The 27,491-nt window shown below is 46.7% G+C and overlaps 1 protein-coding gene across 1 annotated transcript in view; it reads left to right on the plus strand.

Annotated features, from left to right (window-relative positions):
• Window positions 1-27,491, plus strand: part of LOC130043362 (poliovirus receptor homolog) — a 216,961-nt gene that overhangs the window by 56,620 nt on the left and 132,850 nt on the right. The window contains exon 3 of the mRNA XM_056135616.1: window positions 14,335-14,576. Coding sequence (XP_055991591.1) covers window positions 14,335-14,576 — 242 coding nt within the window. The remainder of the gene's footprint in view (window positions 1-14,334; window positions 14,577-27,491) is intronic.

Raw genomic sequence — 27,491 nt, forward strand, 5'->3', positions numbered from 1 at the left:
AAATCCAGATCCCGGAGGAGAACAGTGCAGTCTTCTGCCCCCGCGACTGGGTGTTCCTTCCCGGGGCCCCTTGGAGGGGAGCGGGTTGAGCATTCCTCCCCGCCCCGATCAGGGCTCCGGCAGCCGAAGACCTCCAGGACCAGCCACCAGCATGCTGAGACCACTCTCCGCACACATGAAGGTACTGGCAGAGGGACAAAGCCGCACGGGTTCCGGGGCTGAGACCTCCAAGCCTACTCGGATTGGAGTCGAGCATCTTCCACCCAGATCCTCCAAATTCCAGTAGGCGGGGGTCACGCCCACCACCTGTTCCCCTGGCGCCGTGTAATCCCATCAGCGGCCAAGACTCAGAGACTATAAAATCTAGATCCCGGAACCGCGTGGCCACATTCGCGGCCGCGCGACATCTTATCAGAACTTTTTTTTATGACATCTTATTGTCTCATTCCTACTTTGGACAAACTTGCAGGCTATTGGTTGTGGCCTGCCCACAGGGCAGAGTCTGGCAAACTCCCCGTGGCGTACCAAATATGCCAAATACCAGTAACAATGATGGGTCTCATTCTCCTGAAGAGCCTTGAATATAATGTCAGGGCTAGGATGAAAGTGACGTTACTGGGGCCTGCTCGAGGCAATCGATGAATAACAGGATAATGAAATGAAATGAAATGAAATGAAATGTCTTCAATGTACCTTATGGTTTCTGGTCTGATGTTGAGGTCTTTACTCCATTTTGATATTACTTTTGTACATGGTGTTAGGCAGAGTTCTGAGCCCACTTTTTTGCATGTAGCCGTCCAGTGAATCCAGCACAATTTGTTAAAGAGACTTTCCTTACTCCACTTTACATTAATTGCACCTTTATGAAAGATTAGATGATCATATGACTGAGGGGAGATGTCAGTGTATTCAACCCTGTTCCATTGGTCTGCAGTTCTGCCTTTGTTCCAGTACCATGCTGTTTTAATTATTACTGCTTTGTAGTACAGTTTGAAGTTAGGGAGGTTGATTCCTCCCATTTTCTTTTTCCTAAGAATTGCTTTAGCTATTCGTGGGGGCTTGTTGTTCCATATAAATTTCAGGAGTGTTTGCTCCATTTCTTTGAAGAATGTCATGGGTATCCTTATAGGGATTGCATTGAATTTATACAATGCTTTCGGTAGTGTTGCCATTTTGACAATGTTAAGTCTCCCGACCCATGAGCAGGGGATATCTTTCCATTTCCTCATGTCCTCTTTTATTTCCTGAAGTAGCATTTTGTAGTTTTCTTTGTACAGGTCCTTTACTTCCTTAGTTAACCTGATTCCTAGGTACTTGATTTTCTGGGAAACAATTGTGAATGGGATTGTTTTTTCATGTAGTGGAAAGCCTCCTTTTAAGCTTAACATATCTCTTACTGTGTCCATACAAAATTATTAAGGAGTAGAATTATGATGAATGTGTAAATGGTGGTTGGACTAAGGAAAGGAGAAACATACCCCTAGTTGTTATTTCACCCTTAGGCGAGCCATCCTTGCTGATTGAGAATTTGTTCTAGGAGAAGCTTCCCCTGAGGGATGAACTTTACATCTGTTGACTGTATGACCACATCTATATGTAATTAAGCGCTCATGAGTTGGGATAAAATGAAGGCAGTAAGAGTGGGCCTATACAACCTCTGATTCCAGAAGTCAAGCCCACAACCTGTTCCCAGCACCATCCTACAGCACACAGCAGTGAAAAAAAATTTGACTGGAGGGCCCCATAGCTCCTGGTGAATTCTTTGTGCCCCATACAGAGCCGATATCAGATGGGGAGGTCCCAGATGGGGTAGGTGCTGTCTCCCTGCCTTCTCCGAATGGAATCCCGGTGACCATTAGCTTCTACAAGCATGGCTCTGGCATGTGGGTACCAGGACTATTTTCTGAACCACGACATTTCCTGATATGCAAAGTGATCAATGAAAAGTAAATGATCTAGCATTTGTCCCTGAAAATCAGGATTAAATGGTGATGGGGAAATCTGAGCAAAAGATAATGCCCAACCGAAATACATCTGGACTGTGTATTTAACTATGGTGCTATGCCGCCCTGGGAGGGGAAGGGTGTCTGTTCCTCCACCTGTTCCTCTTTGCAGTGGCGACATGGTGGCCTGCATCTTTTAGAGCCTAATGAACAGCCATCTATGAGAGTGCATTGACGAGGCACGTGGGACTTCATGGGATGGGGGTCGAATTGCCCCTGCTCCCCGCCTTGACAATGCTCCAGGTTGCTACCCTCAAATGCCTCCTCCAGCTTCTGACCGACCATGAACCCAGAGGCACACAATACCAATCTCGGAACCCAGAGGCTTCTGGCAGTAATTCCTCTAGGTTTATTACTAAAATATCAGAAATCCAAATTCGCGCAGCCGCTTTTGTGGCCACACGACATCATATACTCTTCATAAACAGCAATAGAAAACAAATTTTCTAATGATGTCTTTGTGGCAGGTCTGAATGTTGGGGAAAATTCCAAATAACAATGTTGGGTCTTTTGTCATAATATTGAATATGATCAACGTAGAGAGAGAGAGAGAATAAAGTGGAAATCTGCCACACAGGCGGGGGGTGGATGGGAGGGGGTGTATACTGGGATTCTTGGTGGTGGAAAGGGTGCACTGGTGAAGGAACGGGTGTTTGATCACTGTATGACCGACCGAGACTTGAACTGAAAGGCTTTGTGACTCTTCTCACGGTTATTCAATAAAAAAAAGAAAAAAAAGAGTGGGCTGTAAAGAATCAGAGAGAAGCCAAGAGGAGAATCGAGGATAATCAGGGCGAATGAAGGAGAATCTGGAAGAGAAGGATCGAGGAGAATCAGGAGGAGAACGGAGATGAGATTGGAATAAACTGCAACTGATCTCCAAATAGTCTCGCCCTCCTTTCCTCCTTTGTATGCCCATTGCCATTGGTGATTCCGGGTGGGGAAGCAGAGCATAAGAAGAGGTTACAGATAAAGAGAAAGGAACTTTGTGCCTCAGGATTACTGTGTTGGGTGTAACCCAGTAAACCTAAGCTCCCTGTGGCCAGGGAGAAAGGACAAAGCAAACTCTGCAGAAGGGGCACAGCACCCCATTCCATTTCTGCCCCCAACACCAAGTCCTCGGGTGCTCACTCGCCAGCGTTCACCCAGCACTGTGAACTTGACCCCTCACTGTGTCCCTTACCTCAATGTTTCAGGGACCAGGATGACTGCTCCTGAGTCAGAGCCTCAGCTCAAAACAGGGCCAGGCATTGACCCCTCAAAAGGGAACTCAGTGACCACAGAAATGTTGGAGAGTGGAGAGGATGGACTGTCTGTGAGTGAGAGGCCATCAGACCATGTCTTGGGGGCCGTTACTGGGCTCAGGGTCCAGTCTGAGTTCCAGGGTGTCAGAGTAATGGTGGTGGACCCCAAACGGGGCTTATGTGAGGCGGGGAGGAGAAAGATGGTCACTTTCTCCCAATTCACCTCTGCTACCCTGGGACCCAGAGTTAAGTAGGACTGAGAAAGTCTTCGATCAACCCCTGCTCAGCACAAGCCTGAGCTCAGCCAGCTCCACCAGGTGACCCTCAAGTCATATCTGAGGTCGGTTTGGTCTTCTAGGCAGGAGCTGGAGACAGTGTGGGCTTCCCCAAAGGTGGACAAGTCTTGAGTGACCTTGAAGGCCGGCTTTTGTATGCATATTCTCAGGCATTGCCTTGGTTTGCAGTTTTCCACCAGAGGTGGGGGTTCGGTCAGGGATTGTCACAAAGGGACAGCTTCAAAGTTTCCTGTGAATCTCTTTCAAGCCTTTGATTGCACTTTCTGTCTCTGCTGAACTCTGTCTCCTCTGTAGTGGTACGGTCTTCTCTGGGTCTCTTACTTGGGTTAGGTATAGTCTCAGTTCCTGTTTTCCTGTAAAATTGGCTTTTGCAAGTCAAGACTTTTGATATTATTCACTGTATCACTGTATCACTGTCATCCCACTGTTCATTGATTTACTCGAGCAGGCACCAGTAATGTCCCCATTCATCCCAGCCCTGAGATTTTAGCAGCCTCTCCTTATTCGTCTTTCCCAACATATGGGAGGCTCTTTCAGGGTCAGCGGAATGAGACCCGTTATTGTCACTTTTTTTGCCGTATCGAATACACCACAGCTAGCTTGCCAGGCTCTGCCATGTGGGTTGATATTATTACTTCCTAAGAAACTTACTACTATTGCCTTGGGAGGGGACCTTCCCCATCTACCTCCCTCCCTGCCTACACCATGAGTAGGTGCTGGGGACCAGGTGCTCTAAAGCCCGGGGTGGGGCTGTGAGTTAAAGACACACAGAATATCTTTTGCAGAGTTTGAAGGGGGTTCAGAGTCTTTCTGAGGGAAATTACCACAATGGGGTGTTTCTGGGCACATTGAGCAGAGGGTTTTAGGACTATTAGTAGGACTGTAGGTGAACTATCAAAGACCCCTCCTCTCCAAATAAGAAGCTAAAGATAAGACAGTGGAACAATAATGAAACAAATATCAAAACAGAATAGTCAGATAATAGTTAAACAATTGATTGGTTGATTCTGGGACTAAAACATATCAGCATCAGGCTGATATTTATTGATATTTATTGATCAGGAGCAGGCTGATCTTTATTGACCAACCATGTCTTGGGACTTGTTTTTCTGTCAAGTGTGCACATGTCCTGCCTCTCTGCCACAGGAGCTCATAGCCTGTTTTTCAGCCAAGTTCCTGTGCACACATCCTGCTTTTCTGCCCTGTGAACATACATTATCTTACCTGTCGAAGGGGCTCCCCTTCTGGGCGCCAAGTCAAAGCTTGCCTCTTTCTCAGGGGAGTGGGGTCAGTTGGTCTCCCACTCCAAGAGCGCCCCTTTGTCTCTCAGCCAGGTAAGGGGTGGAGAAGTTTTTGCAGCAAGTTGATCCCTTTAGAGATTTATTTATGTGTCTCTGGAACAAGGCCAGTAAGGATGAGCCTATGTGTTGATGGAGGTGGTTTGTGGGTGCAAGCCGCATTTTGCATTCTTTGTCTGTGCTGGATCACCCTATTTTTAGCTTTAGAGAGTCATCCCTGTTTCCCAGAGGAGGAACAGAAACTGAAACCAACTTCCTCTGCCCCCACCAAGAAGCTCCAAGTCTGTGTTGGGCTCCCCTTACACCCAGGCCCTCAACAGCACAGGGGGAGTGAGGGCTCACTGCCCTGTTGGTGTGTGTGTCCCCGAGAATCCACAGTGAGAGACACACTCCTCAATCCCAGAAGTCAGAGAAACAGCAAAAGTGAGGTGCAGTCAGGTGAAGTGTGCCCTGGCCTCTGGAAAGAACAGGTGTGGGCTGGAGGATCTTGACTCAGGGAGCTGCTGGGAGACTAAGGGCTGAGATTGGGGAACCCCTGGGACAGCCCTGACTGTGGGAGCACTCAGGAGTGCTCACTCTTCTTTTTTTTTCTTTTTTGGTGACACCCAGAAATGCTCAGGGCTTACTCCTGACTCTGCACTCAGGAATTACTCCTGGCAGTGCTTGGAGGACCATATGGGATGCTGTGGATTGGACCTGGATCGGCCACGTGCAAGGCAAATGTCTTATCTACTGTGCTATCACTCGGGCCCGTGCTCACTGTTCTCAGTCCCTTTACACTAACTAGGAAAAGGACCAGAGAGGCTCAGGAACCAGCCTGATGGGAGTTCTCTGTCTCTTTCTGTTTTCCTATTTTGTGTTTTTGTTTTCAGGCCATACTGTTGTGGGGTGAGAGAGTAGCCAAGAAGTCTGGAGCACACTTGTTTCACTTGTTTGCCTAAGTAAAGAGCCTTTATCCGCAGCAGCTGCTGAACCTAAAAGTAGTGTTTTAGCACAAGGAACAGCCCCAACCTGAATCTAGGCAGAGTTCTCATACATTAGTATCTCGTCCTGTTTGGCAACATCCATTGGCTGTTTTCCTGAGCAATGAGCATGATCTTAGTGATGTAGGCAGGCAGGTAGATAGGGAAGGCCCCTCCCTCAAGGCAATGGCAAGGCAATGAATTTCCTGTGGAATAATAATACCAGTACACCTGAAGTTGTTAAAACAACTTTGCAGAAAACAGGAACTAAAGTCTAATAAGACTTTCACCTGCCCAGCAACAGACGCAGAGAAGGCTGGACCCCACTGATAGAAGCTAAAGGCCATGAAAGGCATTTCTTTTTCTTCCCTTTCTATGTCTGTCTGTCTGTCTGTCTGTCTGTATCTCTCTCTCTTTCTCTCTCTCTCTCTATTGTATCACAATGAGACACAGTTACAAAGCTTTCATGTTTGAGTTTCAGTCATACAATGATCGAACACTCATCCCACAACCAGTGCAGATTTTTCACCATCAATGTCCCCAGTATCTCTCATACCAGATCTCCCCCTGCCTCTATGGCAGACCATTTCTCCCATACTCTCTGTCTACTCTTGGGCATTATTGTTTGCAATATAAATACCAAGAGGCTATCAGACTCGACCTTTATCAACTTTCAGTACACATCTCCCATCCCAAACCATCCCTCCAACCATCATTGACTTGGTGATTTCTTCTCTATTCCAGCTGTCTTCTCCCCCAAGTCATGAGGCAGGATTCCAACAATGGAGCAATATTGCTGGCTCTTGTGTCTACTGTCCTTAGGGGTCAGTGTCATACTATGTTATTTTATATTCCACAATGAGTGCAGTCCTTCTATGTCTGTCCATCTCTTTCTGACTCATTTCACTTAACATGATACTCTCCATGACCATCCACTTGTAAGCAAATTTTATGACTTCATCTTTCCTAAAAGCTGCATAGTATTCCATTGTGTATATATACTAAAGTTTCTTTAACCAGTTGTCTATTCTCAAGCACTTGGGTTATTTCCAGTTTCTGGCTATTGTGAACAGTGCTGCAATGAACATACTGGTGCTGGTATCATTTTTTAAAAAAATATTTTTTAATATTTATTATTAGTGAATCACCGTTAGGTACAGTTACAGACTTACAAACTTTTGTGCTTGCGTTTCAGTCATACAATGGTCGAGTACCCATCCCTCCACCAGTGCCCATTTTCCACCACCAATGGTCCCAGAATCCCTCCCACCACCCCCACCCCATCCCCTCCACCCCACCCCGCCTCTGTGGCAAGGCATTCCCTTTTGCTCTCTCTCTCTCCCCTTTTGAGTGTTGTGGTTTTTAGTAGAGGCATTAAGTGGCTATCATGTTCATTTTATAGTCTACTATCAGCCCGCATCTCCCATCCCGAGTGGGCCTTTCTAGCACCCTTTACTTGGTGGTCCCTTTTCTATTTGAGCTGCCTTTTCCCCCAGCATGTGAGGCCAACTTCTAAGCTGTGGAATAATCCTCCTGGTACTTTTCTCTATTGTTCTTGGGTGTTAGTCTCCCATTCTGTTACTTTTTATTCCACAAATGAGTGCCATGTTTCTATGTCTGTCCCTCACTTTCTGACTCATTTCACTTAACATGATACTTTCCATGTTGCTCCACCTATATGCAAATTTCATGACTTCATCTTTTCTAACAGCTGCATAGTATTCCATTGTGTAGATGTACCAAAGTTTCTTTAACCAGTCATCTGTTCTCGAGCATTTGGGTTTTTTTTTTTTCAGATTCTGGCTATTGTAAACAGTGCTGCAATGAATATAAGTGCAGATGTCATTTCTTATTTATTTATTTATTTATTTATTTATTGAATCGCTGTGGGAAAAGTTACAAAACTTTCAGGTTTAGGTCTCGGTCATGCAAATATCAATCACATTTCCCTTTACCAGTACTTATTTTTCACCACGAAGAAGCCCAAAAAACACCCCCCACCCCCCCAAAGCCTGTGGGGCAGATGAATTCTAGTTAACACTCTATCTACTTTGACTAGCTTCATTGTTTCGATATAAGTTGCACCATTATTATTTAGACTTTACCCCCCCCCCCCCCCATATCAGCCATGCTGAAAACGCATTGTGGAATGATTTGCTTTCTACAGCTGGATTCAAGAATTAAATGATGCCACTTGGTTTTGGATTTCTGCTATTTTATTTATTAACCCTGGAAGTATTTCTACTGAGGGTCAGATAATTAAGAGACTGGTTTCTGTGCTTCTGGGCCCGTGGCCGTGCCAGAGAGCTGCTCGTGGGGGCAACTGGTGACCTCGGTAGGGCGTGAAGGACAGGCCGGAACGCCCCCCCGTCCCATGAGGTTTCAGTCGTGCCCCAACCCCGGCTCATACCTGCTCTCCACAAGGCTCCCATGCGGCCGCCATCTTTCTTTCCAGAGAGGAGAGGGCGAATGGGGCAACACCCTTTCCCCTCTGGGCAGGCAAGATGGCGCGGATTAATGTATAGTCCGTTCGCTTTTCTGCTCCAAGCTGCTGGTTTTCTGTATTAAGTCCTTGTGCTTCTGGGGCTGTGGCCGTGCTGGAGAGTCGCTCGTGGGGGGCAACTGGTGACCTCGGTAGGGCGTGAAGGATGAGCTGGAGCGCCCCCCTCTCCGTCCCATGAGGTATCAGTCGCGCCCCAACCTCGGCTCAGACCTGCTCTCCACAAGGCTCCCATGCGGACGCCATCTTTCTTTCCAGAGAGGAGAGGGTGAATGGGGCAACACCCTTTCCCCTCTGGGCAGGCAAGATGGCATGGATTAATGCGTAGTCCATTCACTTTTCTGCTCCAAGCTGCTGGTTTTCTGTATTGTCCTTGTGCTTCTGGGGCCGTGGCCGTGCCGGAGAGCCACTCGTCCAGATGTCATTTCTACTGTACTTTTTTGTATCTCCGGGATATATTCCCAGAAGTGGTATTGCTGGGTCAAATGGGAGCTCATTTTTTAATTTTTTGAGAAGCGTCCATACTTTTTTCCAAAAGGGCTTAACCAGTCAGCATTCCCACCAGTGGTGAAGTAGAGTCCTTTTTTCTCCACGTCTGCCCATTGCCATTGGCGATCCCAGGTGGGGAAGCAGAGCACAAAGAAGAGGTTACAGATAAAGAGAAAGGAACTTGGTGCCTCAGGAGTACTGTGTTGGGTGTAACCCAGTAAACCTAAGCTCCCTGTGGCCAGGGAGAAAGGACAAAGCAATCTCTGCAGAAGGGGCACAGCACCCCATTCCATTTCTGCCCCAAACACCAAGTCCTGGGGTGCTCACTCACCAGCGTTCACCCAGCTGTGACCCCTCACTGTACCCCTCACCGCAATGTTCCAGGGACCAGGGTGACTGCGCCCAAGTCAGCTTCAGCTCAAAACAGAGTCAGGCATTGACCCCTGGAAATGTTGGAGAGCAGAGGGGATGGACTGTTTGTGAGTGAGATGTCATCAGACCATGGTCTCAGGAGCTATTACTGGGGCTCAGGGTCCAGTCTGGGTTCCAGGGTGTCTGAGCAGGTGCTGGGCACCAGGTGCTCTAAAGACAAGGGCAGGGCTTTGAGTTCAAGACATGCAGAGCATCTTTTGCAGAGTTGGAAGGGGGTTCAGAGTCTTTCCCAGGGAAGTTACCACATGGAGTGTTTCTGGGCCCATCTGGCAAAGGATCTTGTATTCTTCCTCCCCTCTCCCCCGTCACACACTTTAAACACCATCCTGGTTTACAAAGTTGTATATGATGAATTGTTACAGGCATTCAATGTTCCAATACAATTCCTCCACCACCTCTCTCACCTTCCCTCCAACATTGTGTCTATTTTCCCACCAGTCAAACCTGCCCCCTTAGCAGGCCCTCAGTAATTTCTTTTATATTGCGTGTTACCAATTAAGGGCTAACAGAATGATCAAAAACTATTTCCTTATAAGAAAATTAGTGAAACGTTTTGTATCTCATCATGCAGATATTAAGTCCTTGTCTAAGGTATTATTATGATTCTGTTACAATTTCAGCTTCTATGTTGATAGTTTTGTTATCCAGATTAGTTGGCTTCTAGCACAGCGGTAGGGCATTTGCCTTGCACGCAGCCAACATGGCCGACCTGAGTTCGATTCCTCCACCCCTCTCGGAGAGCCCGGCAAGATACTGAGAGTATCTCGTCCGCAAGGCAGAGCCTGGCAAGCTACCCGTGACATATTCGATATGCCAAACACAGTAACAACAAGTCTCATGATGGAGACATTACTGGGCCCGCTTGAGCAAATCGATGAACAACAGGAGGACTGTGACCTATTACTTTACATCTCATCCAATCTGGTGAGTTATTACTTGTCACGGTTGCTGTGTTTAGATAGTACAGCAGTGAGCCTTTTTGTGGGCAAGATTGCAGGGGTTTCTGGAAGTACCGGAAGGTTGGGGGAAGTAGCCCTCCCCAGTTCCATAAGGCCGGGGACTTTCAGCCAAAGGGACCCATTTACCTGAGGTTTTGCAGAATTAAGTTCACTGTGAGGTTCAGTAGTCCTGAGGTGATGGGTATGGGAGAAGAGAAGCTGCTGGGATATTATTTGGATGTGCAGTGACCTGACCCCTCCGAGTGTTATAGGTGGAGGGAGCAAGGCATGCATGGCAAAGTTTCAGTCAGCAATTATTAGTTGATCAGTGGCTGTTGTCTCTGCCCAGTATTTGAACAAGAGAGCAGCCCCCCAAGTGTCTTCCAGACACATAAATGGACCCATTTCTCTTCTCATTCTTATGCTAAGTTAGCAGGTAAACCACATACAGAAATCAAAGATAAGCAATTAGCAAAACAATCTATAGATTACAAAATAGGAATATTAGTAAGACAGTAAGTGAGCAATTCACTGATTAACATAGAAATCCCCCAAATAAAAAACTAAAGATAGTTGAACAATAGTAAAATAAACTCAAAACAGAATCACATGATAGTTAAACAACTGATTGATTCTGGAGCTAAAAAAATAAGCAGTAGGCCACCCTCTTTATTGATCCCCCAAGTCCTGCACTTGCTTTTATGCCAAGTGAGCATACATCCTGCCTCTCTACCTGATGATCACATATCCTGCTTTCCACCTAAGCCCCTTTGCACACATCCTGTTTTTCTGCCATGTAAACACGCATCATCTTACCTGTCAAAGGGGCTCACATTCCTGATGCCAGGGTCAAAGACAGTGTGCCGCTTTCTCAAGGAAGTAAGGTCAGTTGGTCTCCCACACAGGGAGGGCCATCCACCGTGTCTCAGCAAGGAAAGGGTCTGAAAAGTTTTCAGAGCTAGTTGATTCCTTTAGTGATATATTTGGTTCCACACGATAACCAAGCTCATTGAGGTTTCTCGGGAGTTCAAGATGCCGCTCTGTTTAACGTTCATTGATTTAAAGAAGGCCTTTGATTCTGTTGAGACGGAAGCGGTCATTGAAGCCCTAGCCAATCAGGGCATTCAAGCCCAATACATCAGGATCCTCCGTGAGCTCTATTGCAGATTCACTACCAGGATCTCACCATTCTACAAAGAAGTGATCGTTGATGTCAAGAGAGGGGTGCGGCAGGGTGATACCATTTCACCGAAACTCTTCAGTGCCACCCTCGAGAACATCATGCGACGACTGGAATGGGAAGGAATGGGAGTGAAGATAGATGGTCGGCAATTACACCACCTCCGCTTTGCTGATGACATTGTTTTAATAACACCAAACATCAGCCAAGCGGCACAAATGCTGGCCGACTTTGACCGTGAGTGTGGAAAGGTAGGACTACAGCTGAATCTTATGAAGACAATGTTTATGAGAAACAGCCTTGTTCCTGACGCCCCATTCGCTCTCAATGGTACGACCATCTCCGAATGCAACAGCTATGTCTACCTAGGTTGAGAGGTCAACATGACAAATGACCTGGCACCCGAGCTGCGCAGGAGGAAGAGAGAGGCTTGGAACGCCTTCAAGAACGTCGAAGAAATAGCTAAGAGGACGAAGAACCTCCGGCTCCGGGCACATCTCTTTGATTCCACTGTTCTTCCTGCATTAACATATGCCTCAGAGACCTGGGCCCTACGCAAACAAGATGAGAACGCTATTCAGGTCTCCCAAAGAAGAATAGAAAGAGCTATGCTTGGAATATCACGTTTCACTCAAATGAGAGAACGAATCCGGAGTTCTGACATCCGTCGACGATCAAGGATCAGGGACGCTGTCTCATTTGCCAAGGTGTCGAAAATCAGATGGGCTGGTCATGTAATGAGATTTAAAGACGACCGTTGGACTAGAGCTGTTACTGATTGGATTCCACGGGATGTCAAAAGACCGCGTGGCCGCCCACCTACCAGATGGTCAGACTTCTTCGTCAAGATCATGAACGATCGGTTTGAGGCCCTTCATGTTCCCGGAGCGAACAGATGCCATTGGGCTACACTAGCACGCGACAGGGACAAATGGAGACGTTACTGGCGCCCGCTCGAGCAAATCGACGACTAACGGGAAGTTAAGTGATTAAGTGATTAAGTGATATATTTATGTGTCTCTGGAAAAAGGGTAAAGATAAGCCTATGTGTTTATGGACATGGTTTGTGGGAGCAGCCCAGGTTTTGAGTTATTTGTCTGTGCTGGATTGCCCTATTTTTAGCTTTAGAGAAACATCCCTGTTTCCCAGAGGAGAAAAAGAAAGTGAAACCAGCTTTCTCTGCCCCCACCAAGCTGCTCCAAGCCTGTGTTGGGCTCCTCTTACACTCAGGCCCCCAACAGCACAGGGGAAGGTGAGTGCTCTGCCCTGTTGGTATGCATGTCACCAGAATCCACGGGTGATGGTGTGAGAAACACACTCCCCAGTCTCAGAAGTCAGAGAAACAGCAAAAGTGAGGTGCAGTGAAGGTGAAGCATGTCCTGGCCTCTGGAAAGAACAGGTGTGGGCTGGAGGGATCTTGGCTCAGGGAGCTGCTGGGAGACCAAGGGCTGAGATGGGGGTAGCCCTGGAACAGCTATGACTGGGAGCCTTCGAGAGTGCTCGCTGTCCTCATCCCTTTTCACTAACTAGGAAAGAACTAGAGAGGCCCAGGATCCAGTCTTCTGTCTCCCAGCAGAGCTCTCTTTCTCCTTCTCTTTTTCTTTCTTTCTTATTTTATGTTTATGGTTTTGGGCCATACTGTTGTGGGGTGAGAGAGTAGCCAAGAAGTCTGGAGCACACAGGCTATTCCCAGGTTGTTCTCAAGATTCCCTGCCCCTGGGTCCCTGCATCCCTGCAGTGTCCAATCCTGTTTCTTGGTTCTTCTTTTGAGCAACTCGTGTTTTTTCTGCTAACTTTGGGTCATCTATTCACAATACCTGGTGGAACTCAGGGCTTACTTCTGGCTCTGTACTCAGGAATTTCTCCTGAAAGTGCTCAGGGGACCAAATGGGAAGCTGAGTTTGAATCAGGGTCAGCCAACTGCAAGGGAAATGCCCTAGTCTCACTGTACTAGTGCTCTGGTCTCTGGAATTCTTGTTTTTTTGTTTTTGAGGAACACCCTGCAATACTCATGGGTTACTACTGGCTCTACACTCAGGAATTACTCCTGGCAGTCCCCAGGGAGCCATATGGAATGATGTGGATCAAAATTGGATCGACCAGAACCATAACATCCAAAAGGAGAGAGAGAATAAAAGGGAATGCCCTGCCACAGAGGTAGGGTAGGATGGGGGGGGGGATGGGGGTGGGAGGAATACTGGGACCCGTGGTGGTGGAAAATGGGAACTGGTAGAGGGATGGGTACCAGATCATTGTATAACTGAAACCCAAGCACAAAAATTTGTAAGTCTACAACTGTACCTCATGGTGTTTCACTAATAAAAATTTTAAAAAAATGGATCAACCAGGTGCAAGGCAAGTGGTCTATCTGCTGTACTATCTCTGCATCAACACATCTCTTTCTTTCTTTCTTTCTTTCTTTCTTTCTTTCTTTCTTTCTTTCTTTCTTTCTATATCTAGCAATTCTCAAGGGTTGCTCCTGGCTGGCTCTCTACTCAGAGATCACTCTTGGTGAGCTCAGGGGACCATATGGGATGCTGGGAATTGAACCTGGGTCAGTCAAGTATCAATGCAAGCACCCAACCCTCTGGAATAGTTCTGGTCCCCCACATGGAACTTTTTTACTGCAATTATTTTTTCAAAATTTAAAATGTATGAAACTTGGTTATATAAAATCTGGTCACAGCCCAAAGCAGCACATGCACCCACAGTACACGGATGTGGTTCCCTCGTCCACCCTCCCCCAACTCAACCCTCAACCCCACACTCTCCATCCTGTTGACTTCCCCGGGCTCTCCCCATCATAACCTGGGTCCTGGTATCTGCAATCCCTCAGCCTGACTCCTCTCTCCTTCCACGTTTCCCTCACAGGGGCCAGGAAAGTGGTCGTGCAGGCGCCCACAGAGGTACATGGCTCCCTGGGCAGCACTGTGTCCCTGCCATGTCACTTACAACCTCTGGAGTCAGAAATCCCACAGGTGACTGAGATCAGGTGGAAGCGGCTGGACCCTCTGGGGGACCCCAGCATTGTGGCCGAGTTCTACTGGGAGCAGGGCCCCATCATCCCAGAGCCCGACCGTGTGGAGTTCAAGGCCGCCAGGTTGGGTGCGGACCTGCTGGACGCCTCGCTGACCATTCGTGAGCTGAGCCCTGGGGATGAAGCCAATTACACCTGCGAGGTCCACATCAGCACGTCCCAGATGGGAAGTGCGCTTACCTGGCTACGTGTGTTCTGTGAGTGTGAGGGGTAGGGCTCCTGGTAGTGTAGCAGCATGACAGTGGGCGGGACTTCTTGGGGGGGCGGGACTAGCGGGTAGATAGGGGAGGGAAGGATTCAGAGAGGGAAGGGGCAGGATGAGACTCAAGGAGGTAAAACAACAACAATGGGGGGGGGGGCTGGAGATGCATATAGGTCCTTGTTGTGGGTCGGGAGACAGTAGATCATTTGGTTCTTGCAGAAGATCTTGGTGACTTTTGTGGGTGGTGGTGGGGGAGGGGGGCATTTGTTGGTTTGGTTTTTGCCTGGGCCAGGGCAGTTATTCGGAGCCAGGTTGGGGACCTGAAGTAACTTTTCCCAGTGGGCCCTGAGTTTATCCAGGACAAAGACTGAGAGCTGAGATGCGCATGCTCAGTTCCTGTCTCAAAAATAGTGACAGCAGCACTGCTATGACCCCACCACCTACACCAGCACACCCACCCTCATTGTCTACATGTGGGCACCAACAACCCCATTACATCAAGACTTTTCTATACATGGGTTACCACCACCGCTGTCCTTTGCTGCCTCCTCCAACTTTTTTTTTTTTAATAAACCCACCGTGAGATACAGTTGCAAAGCTTTCATGTTTGAGTTTCAATTATACAATGATCCCCTGCAGCACCCTACATGCAGGCACTGGCAAGAGGGAGCAGAGCAGAAATTCCCAAGCATGTGATGCTACAGAACAGGGTATGGGCCCCAAGGTCATGAGCACATTTGACATCTGTCCCCAGGTCACTAAAGTGAGAACGAGACCCTGACCCTTTCCAAGATAACCTGAATGACTCAGGGTCATGTCATGTCGCCCAGACTCATCTGCCCCTCATGTTGCCTGTGTGAAATGTGGGAGGGGCTCTTCTCTTCAAGTGTTGGCCCCTCAGGCTGAGCAGTAATAGAAGGGTGTCCTTGTGTCTGTCCCTGTCCCCCAGCAGACTCCCCCCAGGTCTCCATCGCCCTTTATGATGACATCGGGCAGCAGGGCCGCAGGGAAACCAGACTGACCTGTGACGCCCGCAGCAACCCAGAGCCCAAGAGTTATGACTGGAGCACGTGAGTCCTGGGGTTGATCCGGGTCTGAGAAGGGAGGCTGGGGATGGACAATCATGTCTGAGCAGGGAGTCTAGGGATGAACTCCCAACCATTGGGGACAGGGTCTGGGTGCCCAAACTCTAAGGTGAAGGAAAAGAGAGGCTTACCTGGACTCCTATACCTGAGGAAAGAGGTGCTGGGAGCCAGGGTTTAGGGCGGAGGCTGGGATGCACTCCTGGTCTGAGGGAGGAGGCTGAGCATGGAATCCTGGGTCTGAGGGAGGAGATGGGTATTCAATTATAGCTCTGAGGGAGAAGGAACTTGGGATGACTAGTGGTTCCTAGGGAAAAGGCTGGGGTTGGACTCCTGGGTCTGAGGGAGGAGGTATATGATGGATACGTGGATCTAAGGGAGGAAGGATTTCAAGACAGACTTATTAGGGAGAGGGAGGAAGGAGTAAGGCATGAACTCCTTGGTCTGTTTTGGGTATTTTTGTTTGTTTCAGAGGCCCAAACGCAGCAGTGCTAGGGCTTATTCATGGCTGTGCAATCCAGGATTACTCCTGGTGGGTCTCTGGGAATTGTATGGGGTCTTAGGGGTCAAATATAGGTTGGTCACATGCCCTACCTGCTATCTCTGTGGCCCTGAACTCTTGGGTTTGAGAGGGGAGGCTAGAAAATAAACTACTGGGTCTGAGGGAGGAGGCTGGGGATGACTTCTGGTCTGCAAGTAAGGGAAGGCAGAGGGATCCAGAGAGAGAGAGAGTGAAAGAGAGAGAGAGAGAGAGAGAGAGAGAGTCACCTCTGACCCCTATTAGACTGACTTGACTGTGGGCAGAGTCAAAGAAATAGCTAAGAGGACGAAGAACCTCCGGCTCTGGGCACATATCTTCGATTCCACTGTTCTTCCTGCATTAACATATGCCTCAGAGACCTAGGTACTATGAAAACAGGATAAGAACACTATTCGGGTCTCCCGAAGAGTAATAAAAAGTGCTATGCCTGTAGTATCACGCTTCACTCGAATGAGAGAAAGAATCCGGAGTTCCGACCTCCGTCGAAGGTCAAGAATCAGGGACGCTGTCTCGTTTGCCAAGGCATCAAAAATCAAATTTGCTGGACATGTAATGAGATTTGGAGAAGACTGCTGGACTAGAGCCGTTACCAACTGGATTCCACTGGTCGTCAAAAGAACAAAACTCAGCAGAGGAGTGTCTGGAGCTCTGTTTCAGCAAGTTCTCTCAGGCCACCAGGTGTATGTTGGGGGGAGCAGGAGCCAGGGGACAGGGGTCAGAATGGGGGTCACACAGGCCCTGAGGACTAGAAGGTTCTGGATGGATTCTGAAGGTGGGTCCCAGGACCTGCTGAGCAGTAATAGGGGTGTGAGAGGGAGAGTCGGGGGGAATCCAGGTACCTGCCAACTTGGGTCATACAGGGCGAGGTGCTAGAGTTCCTCAGTCCCTGTCACTCTGGGCTCCAACAGAGGCCGTGTTCTCACCCCCAGGACCACAGGCCCTCTGCCACCCTCTGCTGTACCCCAGGGCTCCTGGCTCCTGATTCACCCCACTGAGGAGTCCATCAACACGACCTTCATCTGCCGCGTCTCCAATGACCTGGGGATAGGCCAGGCAGCCATGAGAGTCCTGATCCCAGGTAAGGACCAGTGGAGAGCACAGAGACACCCAGGAGGTGCAGAGCAGGACTGTCTCTGTTGGTAGAGTCCCTGGGGAAGTACCCCTCAGCCATGAGATGCTCCCAGACTCCACCCGAGGCCTCTGCCTGGACTCTCAGAAAGGCCTTTCCAGGGGCTGAACCCAAGCTCTCGCCATTGCAGCTGCTAAAAATGCCCCAGTAAGGCGAGAAGAAGGCCGTCAGATTTGATTAGATCTGGGAGCCCCAAGTGTGGTGTAAAGCAGGAACTTTCCTTATTTTGGTTCTGGCTCTATTCTCAGCCGAGTCTGCCCTCAGTAATCAGGGGCACATGGGCATTCCAGGTGCCCATCCCACTGCTAGTGTGGCTAGGGAGAATGCAACATTTTTTTCTTGTTTTGTTTTTCTTTTTTGGGGGGAGGGTTGTCACATTCGGGGTTGCTCAAGGTTTATCTCGGCACTGTGCTCAAGGATGGCACCTAATAGTATTTTGGGGATAGTATAAGGTGGTGAGGATGGTGTGAGGCTGAAGAGGAGCCATGACAGGCTCTGCTTTAAGAACAAAACTCATGGGGCTGGAGTGATAGCACAGCGGGTAGGGCATTTGCCTTGCACACAGCCAACATGGCCAACACAGGTTCGATTCCCAGCATCCCATTTGGTCCCCTGAGCACAGCCAGGAGTGATTCCTGAGTGCATGAGCCAGGAGTAACCCCTGAGCATCGCCGTGTGTGACCCAAAAAGCAAAATAAATAAATAAATAAAATAAAAAAAATAAAAAAGAACGATAGTCCTGACTTCTGAGGAAACAATATCAACTTGGGCAGATAAACAGCCCCGTGGCAACAGCCTATCAGAGTAGGGGGTATGGGCAGTGGTGCCCAGCCAAGTAGAGAGGGCCTAGGGAGTGGGGTCACGGGACTGGACAGGGACCAGGATTGAAAATGTACTGCCAATTCCTAGAAAAATGCTGTTATGTAACCAAATCCTATATAAACTGCGCAGAATTCGGAGTCGGGGTCCTTGTCAACACTCCACTGTGTTGGATGAGACTTGGACCCTAGCTCGAGTTAGTGATAAAGGGGCCTTGCCTTTGTATCCTTGCATCTGGTCTGGTCAATGTGCAGGCAAAACTCCCTTCCCAGGACATAACATATGGAGGCTCGTCCTCTGGGATTTTGGCTTGTGCTGTGACCCCCCCAGATCACGTGGTCCTCACTCTTCTTCCTAATCATCACTGTGAGGATTGTCAGATTTTCCATGGGGCAGGTTGCCCTGGAAGCAGCAGCTAAGTGAAGGTCATCTCGGGAAGAGGTGATTGGGTGACGGTCACCTTGGGGTGAGGCTGCTGGGGAAGATCGTCTCAGGGAGAGGCGGCTGAAGGGTGGTTTGTCAGACTGACCGTCTCAGTGTCTGACAGGAGGGTCGGAGGAAGGGCCCAAGTACAGAGGACCTGCATAGGAAGAAGTCGCCAGTTGGGCAGTGTGGGAGACACCCCCAGTGCCCCCCCCCCAGAAACCCCAGAACGGTGGACGCCATTCAGTAAGCTTGCTCACAGAGGGACCGCCCGAGAAGTGGGGTTAGGTACAGTGCACTGAGGACTAGTGGCTGATATTTGTCTATCTTCTTCGTGGCATATTTGAGTACCTGAGTATGTCTTGAGTCTGTGTCTTTGTTCTGTTTTCAGACCATTAATCACTCACTTTCTCCCTAGGAACATGACCAGGGACAGACAACACCCCAGTCTCTTTTTTTTTTTTTTTTTTTTTGCTTTTTGGGTCACACCCGGCGATGCACAGGAATTACCCCTGGTTCATGCACTCAGGAATTACTCCTGGCAGTGCTCAGGGGACCATATGGAATGCTGGGAATCGAATCTAGGAAGGGTGCGTGCAAGGCAAACAAACACCCTACCGGGTGTGCTATTGCTCCAGCCCCACCCCAGTCTCTTTTTACCGATCATTTCTCGGATTTTAAAAGCAGAGCTCGTAATCTGCCCTTGGAGGTTAAAAAGAGTAAACTTAAAACTTTTTGTTCTGCAGAATTGTCTTGTTATGCAGCCTTCAACATTGGCTGACCCACTTAAGGTACCTTTGAGCTGGGGACCGTTCTAAAAAACTAAAGGTAGAAGTTTCTTTGCAGTACCAGGAGGAAACCAGGACCAGATCCCTTACATCCTGGTCTGGAAGGAACTGATTGAGAGACCCCTGCCTGGTTAAAAACAAGCGTGTTGCAAAACAGTGAGGAGATAAAAATTAGGTTACATCTCATGCTTTCATAAATATTGACCATTCAAATGCTGTCTTATGCTGCTATTTAAAGGTTGGAGAGTACCAATGGCCTCTTTCTGGGTCAGAAAGCATGTTTGAATTGTGAAATTGTTAAAGTATCTGTTGTAAAAATCTTTGTCATAATTAAGACCTTTTAAAATTAAAATTAAGTCAAATAAAGACAGTTCTTTGTTGAAGAGTCAGATCAATGGATCAACTGTAAATATGTGCATATGTACATGCAGTGTTTGTAGTCAGTCCATTGTCTGTCTGTGTAAATCAGAAGTAGAGATCCTTAAACTTGGGCAAGAAGCATCATCACAAGAGATCAGAGTGATAAGTAACACAACAATTTAAAAGGTTTGACAGAGAATTTGATATTCTCAATTTAACTTCTTACTGGAAAAACATTAATGGTTATTAACAATTAAAATTTTTTTTAGCTTTGGAATCTTACATCTAGAAAAGAGCTGCAGAACTAGAGCCTGAAACTAAAGTGAAATTGGAGTTCAGAGAATGCAAGGCTTTATCTTACAAGCCTCTATGAATCTTAATGAAAAATTAGGCTGTTTTTACAAACAACAGAGGTACAGAAGCCATTAAAACAGAGCTTTCTCTTTTTTTAATAAACATTGGCAGTTCAAGTGTTTTATTATGCTGCTATATCAATATATATTTGATTGCATCTTCATTGGATTGTTAGAATGATAATTGAAATAATTGTGGTACCTAAAAACAGGTTCAAAGTGTAATGGTTTGGTTTAGAGCATGAGTTTCTAGAGTTATAAAATTGGTTGCAAAACTTATCCTATCGATGTTTTATTTAATCTCTGAGACTTTTGGTAACTCAAATTTCTAGAGCTACTTAGCAAAGTGTTATAATGAGTTAATCTCAGATGTCAACCTGATAGTCTGAAGCCACAACATTGTGCCTTAATAAAAGTTTTAAAGATACCCGGTTTCCTTGCTGAAGTTTCAGACCAGGTTCAGATCAAAATAGCAGAAAACTGGCTTTGGTGATCTTGCAGCTGAACAGACACATCTGCCCCCTCCTCCCCCAGCCAACCCCACCTCCCATCTTAGATGAGGCATATGAGAGCTAAGAATGGAGATGATCAGTGTTATGCTGATAACAGGCTTGAAGTTAGGAAGTTAATATCTAAGTGTTAAAGTTTTGAATGCATTTTGAATAGAGTATATCCAGAAAACAAAATTTGTATTTGTGGTGAAAGGAATTTAAAGTTTAAAGTATTCCGGCTGAAGAGTTTTGTCTTAAGAATTATGAAAAAAAAAAACATTAGGAGATGAAACAGAAACCTAGAAGGAATATTTGACCTTCGTACTAGATAATATAGACAATCTAAAACGTTGTTCCCTTCCTCTATATTATCTTATTTGCAAGGATTGTTCAAAAAATTAACACAAGCTTAAACTGTATATGTGACTATTTGAGTTGTGTACTGGAGAAAAATGAAAATTGAGGTTAAAGTCATTTAATAGAATAAAATACAAAATGAAGTCCACTGGAAGTGATGAAGTGGGCAAAGATTGAAGGAATAAGTAGGCAAATAAAATATATGAATCTTGTGAGTCTTTTAACCCTCTTTTATCTGTATTTTCCTAGGATTTAGAATTCTGTTATAAAATCTTCCATTGTGAGCATTGTAAACATTTTGAATATCTAAAGGACTGATGTAATACTTTTGGAAGTTGTACTGCAGAGTACAGTCCAGTCATGGTAAATGAGATAATGAAAGCAAACTTCTTTCCAAATTTATTGGTAGATCAGGCTACATTAAGTTCAGTAAAGTAACAAGATTAAAATCTGTGATCTGAAAATAAGGAAGGAATATAAGTATGTATTTTAAGTAAAAAGGATGCTGGATGGAGATATCACTAGTGAAAAAAGGGGAAAGGAATCCTGTTAGAGTGAAACTGGTTCTGAGGAACAGGACAGGATGAAAAGGAATGTTTAGAAGGCTTTAGTATGTGAAGAAATGTGTAAGTGTAAGGTTGTGTTTTAAAATAGAAACTGTGATCAAACCTTACTGCTATAAGAACTCTTTAGATTATATCTGCAGAATTGTTCTAGTGTCCAGATTCCTATTACAGTGCTCTTAGACAATTGGAAATCAAAGTTTTCAACATGGAACTAAATAAGTTAGATATGATGTCGTTAAACTGTATATTCTATCTCTACAGAACTTAATGCTTCTTTTGACTAGAACCTATAGCAAACGGGTACATCTCATTGTGAGTAAGATGAAATATTTGCTTTTCTCCCCATTGTAACTTCGGCTTCATCTTTTTAATGCTTCATGGTTTTATGTTTCTTTGCATAAACACAGACAAAAGTTTTTCCTTTCTACAATAGGGCCTACCCCTGGTGCAGACAGGAAAACCAGCTATGGGACCCAAAAAGCCCTCTTCTAGGGAGAGCTGAGTAATTGGTCTAAATTACAGGAGCAGTATCTAACAGTTGCTGTTTCAAGTACCCTACAAACCTCAGGGAGACCCTCAAGATAGGCCGACTCAAGGAAGGACTGGGCATCATCTGGGCCATGGAAAATGAGGATGCTGGAAATCTGCAATGACTGACTCAGCCTGGGCCTTGCCCAAAGTGTCAAAAACTGGAGGCTGAGATTTCTCCCAGGCCTGAACAGGGGATGAGATAGACTCCTGACTACCTCAGAGGGTGAGAGACCTGAGGCCACAACCAGTTCAACCTGAAGGCTCTACCTCTAGTTCTTTGTGAGACCTGATCGTCACATCCTGTGGCCGAGCCTGGGGTAGCCCTGATGTGAGGAAAAACATTAAATGCCATAATTGATGTGTCTCCTGCTCTGTCTTTGACCAACCCTTGGACTTCTTAGTAAATAACTGGGTACCCCAAATGGAACCAACTGTTCTGTGTTTGTGCAAAAGGACAAGCCAGGTTTATTAAGTTGTCTGGTAAATTTAAAATGGAGGAGAGAAAACCATATTTGTGCAATTAGCCTCCTTTGTGAAAATCAGATTCTAGTTATACAAAGGTGACTGAATAATTATATAATTCAGTAAGTAAACTTTCTAGTCTACAAAAAACTCAATTTTATACATGCTGTCACTAGACTGGCCAGAAAAGTGGAAGCCAGAGCTTTACCAGGGAACCTCAGCTCAAAGTGCAGGATCAATTGTTTTCCCACAGTGGAAGTGGATATCTAAACTGGTTCTAAGTATTCATTCTTAGTTAATACATGTAGTCATTTGGAGAGAACAGAAAATTTCTCCCAACAGTTCTTGATTCCTATTCCATCATGGAATTTATACCCCATTTAGAGAGTTATTTCCTCTAAGCCAGAACACTCTGCAGAAGATGAAGAATGGGCAGTGGAGCAAGGTCTCCAATGGAAAGTTGATGGGTGGGTAACCAAACAAGGAAAATTTCTAACCCATGGACCAATGCAGTAATTAAGAACTGTACTTTCTGTACTTTTAATAAACCTAGTGGAAATCTTGGGTCTCCCCTCCTAACAGTATCTGTTCAATATGCTAACACTATTTGTTCAAATCTTGGGTCTCCCCTCCTAACAACAATGTTCAATGCCAGGGGAGAACTGGCAGCTTGATTTCATGTAAAGGATCAAATGTTGGAGTATAGCTCTAAACATTTTAGGATAACATTGGTGTGTCCTTTCTCCCCTGCCAAGGGGAGCTTAGGTTTAAGTGCTCCCGAGTCACTCCCATTCCTTTCTTTATCTGTAAATTCTTCTCTGTGCTCTCCTCCCCAACCAGTTAATCACCTTTTTCCCTAACTGTTAACTTGTAAGGTCAGATCCTCCTAAGAACACTGAACTTATATTGTAAGTTAAATATTGATTTTCCCCCATCTTCTCCATAGTTTAATTTAAAGCAATGTCCGTTTTATACGGACACAGGAGGAAGACAGTTAATATTATGCTCTTGTAACTTGGGAGTTAATTGACTTCAAAAAATACTCACGCCTAGACATCTGCTTTCTCGACTTAAGCATCAGTTGCCCTTAGTTACTAGCACCCCAAATGCAGGGTCCCAACGAGGGACTGAATGGACCCAGGGCAAGCTGTGAGCTACCCTGGCATCGAAATGTGCAGGCAAAGTGCCATAATACTCAGCTATAAGTCAAGAGCATTGTCATGGACAAACTCTGTCATGACCCAAAAGAGGTAACTGAATAGAGACCCTGCTCGGGTTAGCAAGACTATCCTGGCCTGAGGACTGTGGTCTGGAATATATTGTGAGATAGCCTCAGTCTCCTGCCCCCGCACCTGGCTGTTCCTCGCTGTGGCCCCTTGGAGGGAGTGGGTCGAGCTTTCCTCCCCGCCCCAACCAGGTCTCTGGCAGCCGACGACTTCCAGGACCAGACACCACCATGCTGAGACCACTCTCTGCACACCTGAAGGTACCGGCAGAGGGACAAAGCCACGTGGGTTCCGGGGCTGAGATTTCCAAGCCTACTCGGATTGGAGTCGAGCATCCTCCACCCAGATCCTCCAAATTCCAGTAGGCGGGGGTCACATCCACCAACTGGCCCCCTGGCGCTGTGTAATCCCATCAGCGGCCAAGACTCAGAGACTATAAAAACCAGATCCCGGAGGGAGAACAGTGCAGTCTCCTGCCCCCGCTCCTGGCTGTTCCTCGCCGTGGCCCCTTGGAGGGAGCGGGTTGAGCTTTCCACCTCACCTGGACCAGGTCTCCGGCAGCCGACGATCTCCAGGACCAGACACCACCATGCTGAGACCACTCTCCGCACACCGGAAGGTACCGGCAGAGGGACAAAGCCACGTGGGTTCCGGGGCTGAGATCTCCAAGCCTACTCGGATTGGAGTCGAGCATCCTCCACCCAGATCCTCCAAATTCCAGTAGGCGGGGGTCACACCCACCAACTGGCCCCCTGGCGCCGTGTAATCTCATCAGCGGCCAAGACTCAGAGACTATAAAAACCAGATCCCGGAACCGAATGCGAATGCGGCTGCGCGACATTTTATTATGACATCTCATTCCTACTTTGACAAACTGGCAGGCTCCCAAATGTAACCTGCCCACACGGCAGAGTCTGGCAAACTCCCTGTGTTGTACCCAATGTGCCAAATACCAGTAACAATGATGGGTCTCATTTTCCTAAAGAGCCTTGAATAATCTCAGGGCTAGGATGAAGGAGACGTTACTGGGGCCTGCTCGAGGCAATCGACAAATAACAGGATGATCTGTGATCTGTGATCCTCAGGAAGAACCAAACTTTAAGCTTGATTATCTCTTACTGTGCTCAGACAAAATGACATTGCTAGAAATAAATTTACTACAACTACTTAAGTGGATTACTAGCTGGGGAAAAAAGAAAGCAACACAGCACAATCCCGCCCTTGATCGGATCTCCTAGTAATCTGGAGTAATCTCCTTAGATGAGATTTTGTCCTTGAGTTAATCTCCTGGAGGAGTGGGTTTTATCTCTCTTTGTTGATTTGTTAATGTTCAACTCCACTTTTATATCTCTAACCTACATGATTTCTATATAAACTAGGCTTAAGATTGGGCTGGGAGATCCAGAGAGAGAGAAGCAGAAGGAGAATCAGAGGAGAATGGAGAGGAGATTGGAATTAACTCCAATTGATACCAACTAGCCTGGCCCTCATTCTATCCTTTGCCTACCCATCACCATTGACCTCCCCAGGGTGGGGGAAGTGGAGACCACCGAACATGGGAAGCGATAGAGACAGAGTGCCACTGCCCCCTAGTATATACATAATCAAATGCTCAAATGTTTATGGTATAAATATCTATTGGTTCTTATTGATAGCTTCAAAGACTGAGTAGAAGCTTTTCTGATCTGTACTGAAAAAGTCAGGGAGGTAGCTTGGTGTTTCTATGTATTTTAGAAAGATCTGGACACAGGAAGTCATTTTCTGTCCACCAAATTCATTCATGGGTGAGGGAGTTATTTAGTGTTCTCTAAAACAGCAAATCATTTTGCCCTCAGTAAGCCAGAGAGGACCTTCTACACCTCCAAGGTCTAATCAATATTCCTCAGCCTGTCTGATCTGTTCTTTCAAATGTTGATAATTTCAGGAATTCAACCCATTCATTATTAGGGGCCCATTAAAAACTAAGCTAGCTTGAGATTTCACCCCTGTGCAGGCAGAGTCAGTGTCCCTGTGTCAGCAGGAAGCAGCTCCAGAAAAGGAAACTTTGACCATTTTCCCTTTAAAGATGTAAAGTGGTGAAATCTCTAGGGGAATATGATGTAGGTAGAAATTCCTTCCAGTTGCCCTGTACTGAGTGTGAACCCCCTTTACAGAGGAACTCTGCCTCCTTTGAAATTTTTTTGGGTTAACTGACACTATTCCAACTTAGCCTTGCAAGAGGAAGTGTAGGCCAGAACATATGATCTCTCTCTTCTCCAGTCATTACTGGTCCTACAGGTATCAAGGCCCAGCTCCATGGAAGGCTTGGAGTACACACTACCAGAGTGAAGGGGAACTAGTAACTCCTCATCTGTATGCATTGGGTGATCTGGTCTGGGTCAGGTGGCACCTGACAGCCACCCACAAACATTGGTGGAGAGGTCCTTATATCGTGATCCTGTCTGCATCTACTCTCTGAAGGTGTTTGAAATCAAAACCTAGGTCCATGATTCCCATGAAAAAGCTGCCTCCTCCCATTGGAGGGAGAATGACATGGACCAGTGACACATCCGGTGAATGGGAGACAACCCCTGCCTTCAAGACAGAAGAACGAGACTTACAGGAAGTGCATGGGTTATTCTGTCTCTGTATGCTCAGAGTGACAGTTGTGGAGCGAGCTCCTTATGTGCCCCAGTTTTTGGCACTGAGTACTTTCTGTTAATGAGACAGGTAGAATTAACATTGAGATCAATGTTAATTGATAATAATCTGTGCCAGTTATGGCCCATGCTAGGACAGGTGTTTGTTCAGAGACCTACCAAGTTATAGGTAACCAAAACTATAGAGTGGTCTCCCAGCAATTGTACCACAGGTCTGCTAGAAAAGCCACTATACTAGGGACCCAACAAAATTTGGCTTGCTTGCACATAACCCCTTGATTGTCCCCATCCTACTTCGACAATTTCAGTCCTCCTGAATGGTAAAGATTGTGATACAGGTGTTGTTATAAAGTGGGAGCTAGGAAAGTCAACTTGTCACCCTGGTCCCAGTCCACATAGGACCCCTAGTGCTTCTACCGTTTGCTCTATTTCAGGACCGGAATACTCCTTACATATTAAACTTAAGCCCTTTTGAAATCTTATATGGATCTTCTCCTCCTGTATTTCTTATAGACTCCCAGATGGTTCCCTGGGTGAAATCGGGAAAGCTCGTGGTGGCAGTAACGGCTCTCCATGTGGTCCATCAGAGCATATGGCCAGCAATTAGGGAATTCTATCCGGACCAGAATGAGCAGAGCCGACAGGAAGGTCCCACTCAGGATTTGGAACCGGGGGACTGGCTCTGGGTCCGGAGGCATAATAGTAGAACCCTGGAACCTCGCTGGAAAGTGTGTCATGTTGTACTCTTAGACCCCCTTTTTGTTTTTTGTTTTTAATTTTTATTAGTGAAACACCATGAGGTACAGTTGTAGACTTACAAATTTTTGTGCTTGGATTTCAGTTATACGATGATGATGTACCACCCCTCCCCCAGTGCCCATTTTCCACCACGACGTATCCCAGTATCCCTCCCACCTCCCATCCCCCCAATCCCAACCTGCCTCTGTGGCAGGGCATTCCCTTTTGTTCTCTCTCTTCTCTTGGGTGTTGTGGTTTGCAAAAGAGGCATTGAGTGGCAATAATGTTTGATCTATAGTGTACTATCAGCAAGCTTCTCCCATCCTGGGAGGATCCTCCCAACACCCTTTATTTGGTGCTCCCTTCTCTATATGAGCTCCCTTTTCCCCCTAGCATGTGTCGTTG

This window comes from Sorex fumeus, unplaced genomic scaffold (assembly GCF_029834395.1).
Source record: "Sorex fumeus unplaced genomic scaffold, SorFum_2.1 ptg000122l, whole genome shotgun sequence".
In the NCBI taxonomy this organism is placed as follows: Eukaryota; Metazoa; Chordata; class Mammalia; order Eulipotyphla; family Soricidae; genus Sorex; species Sorex fumeus.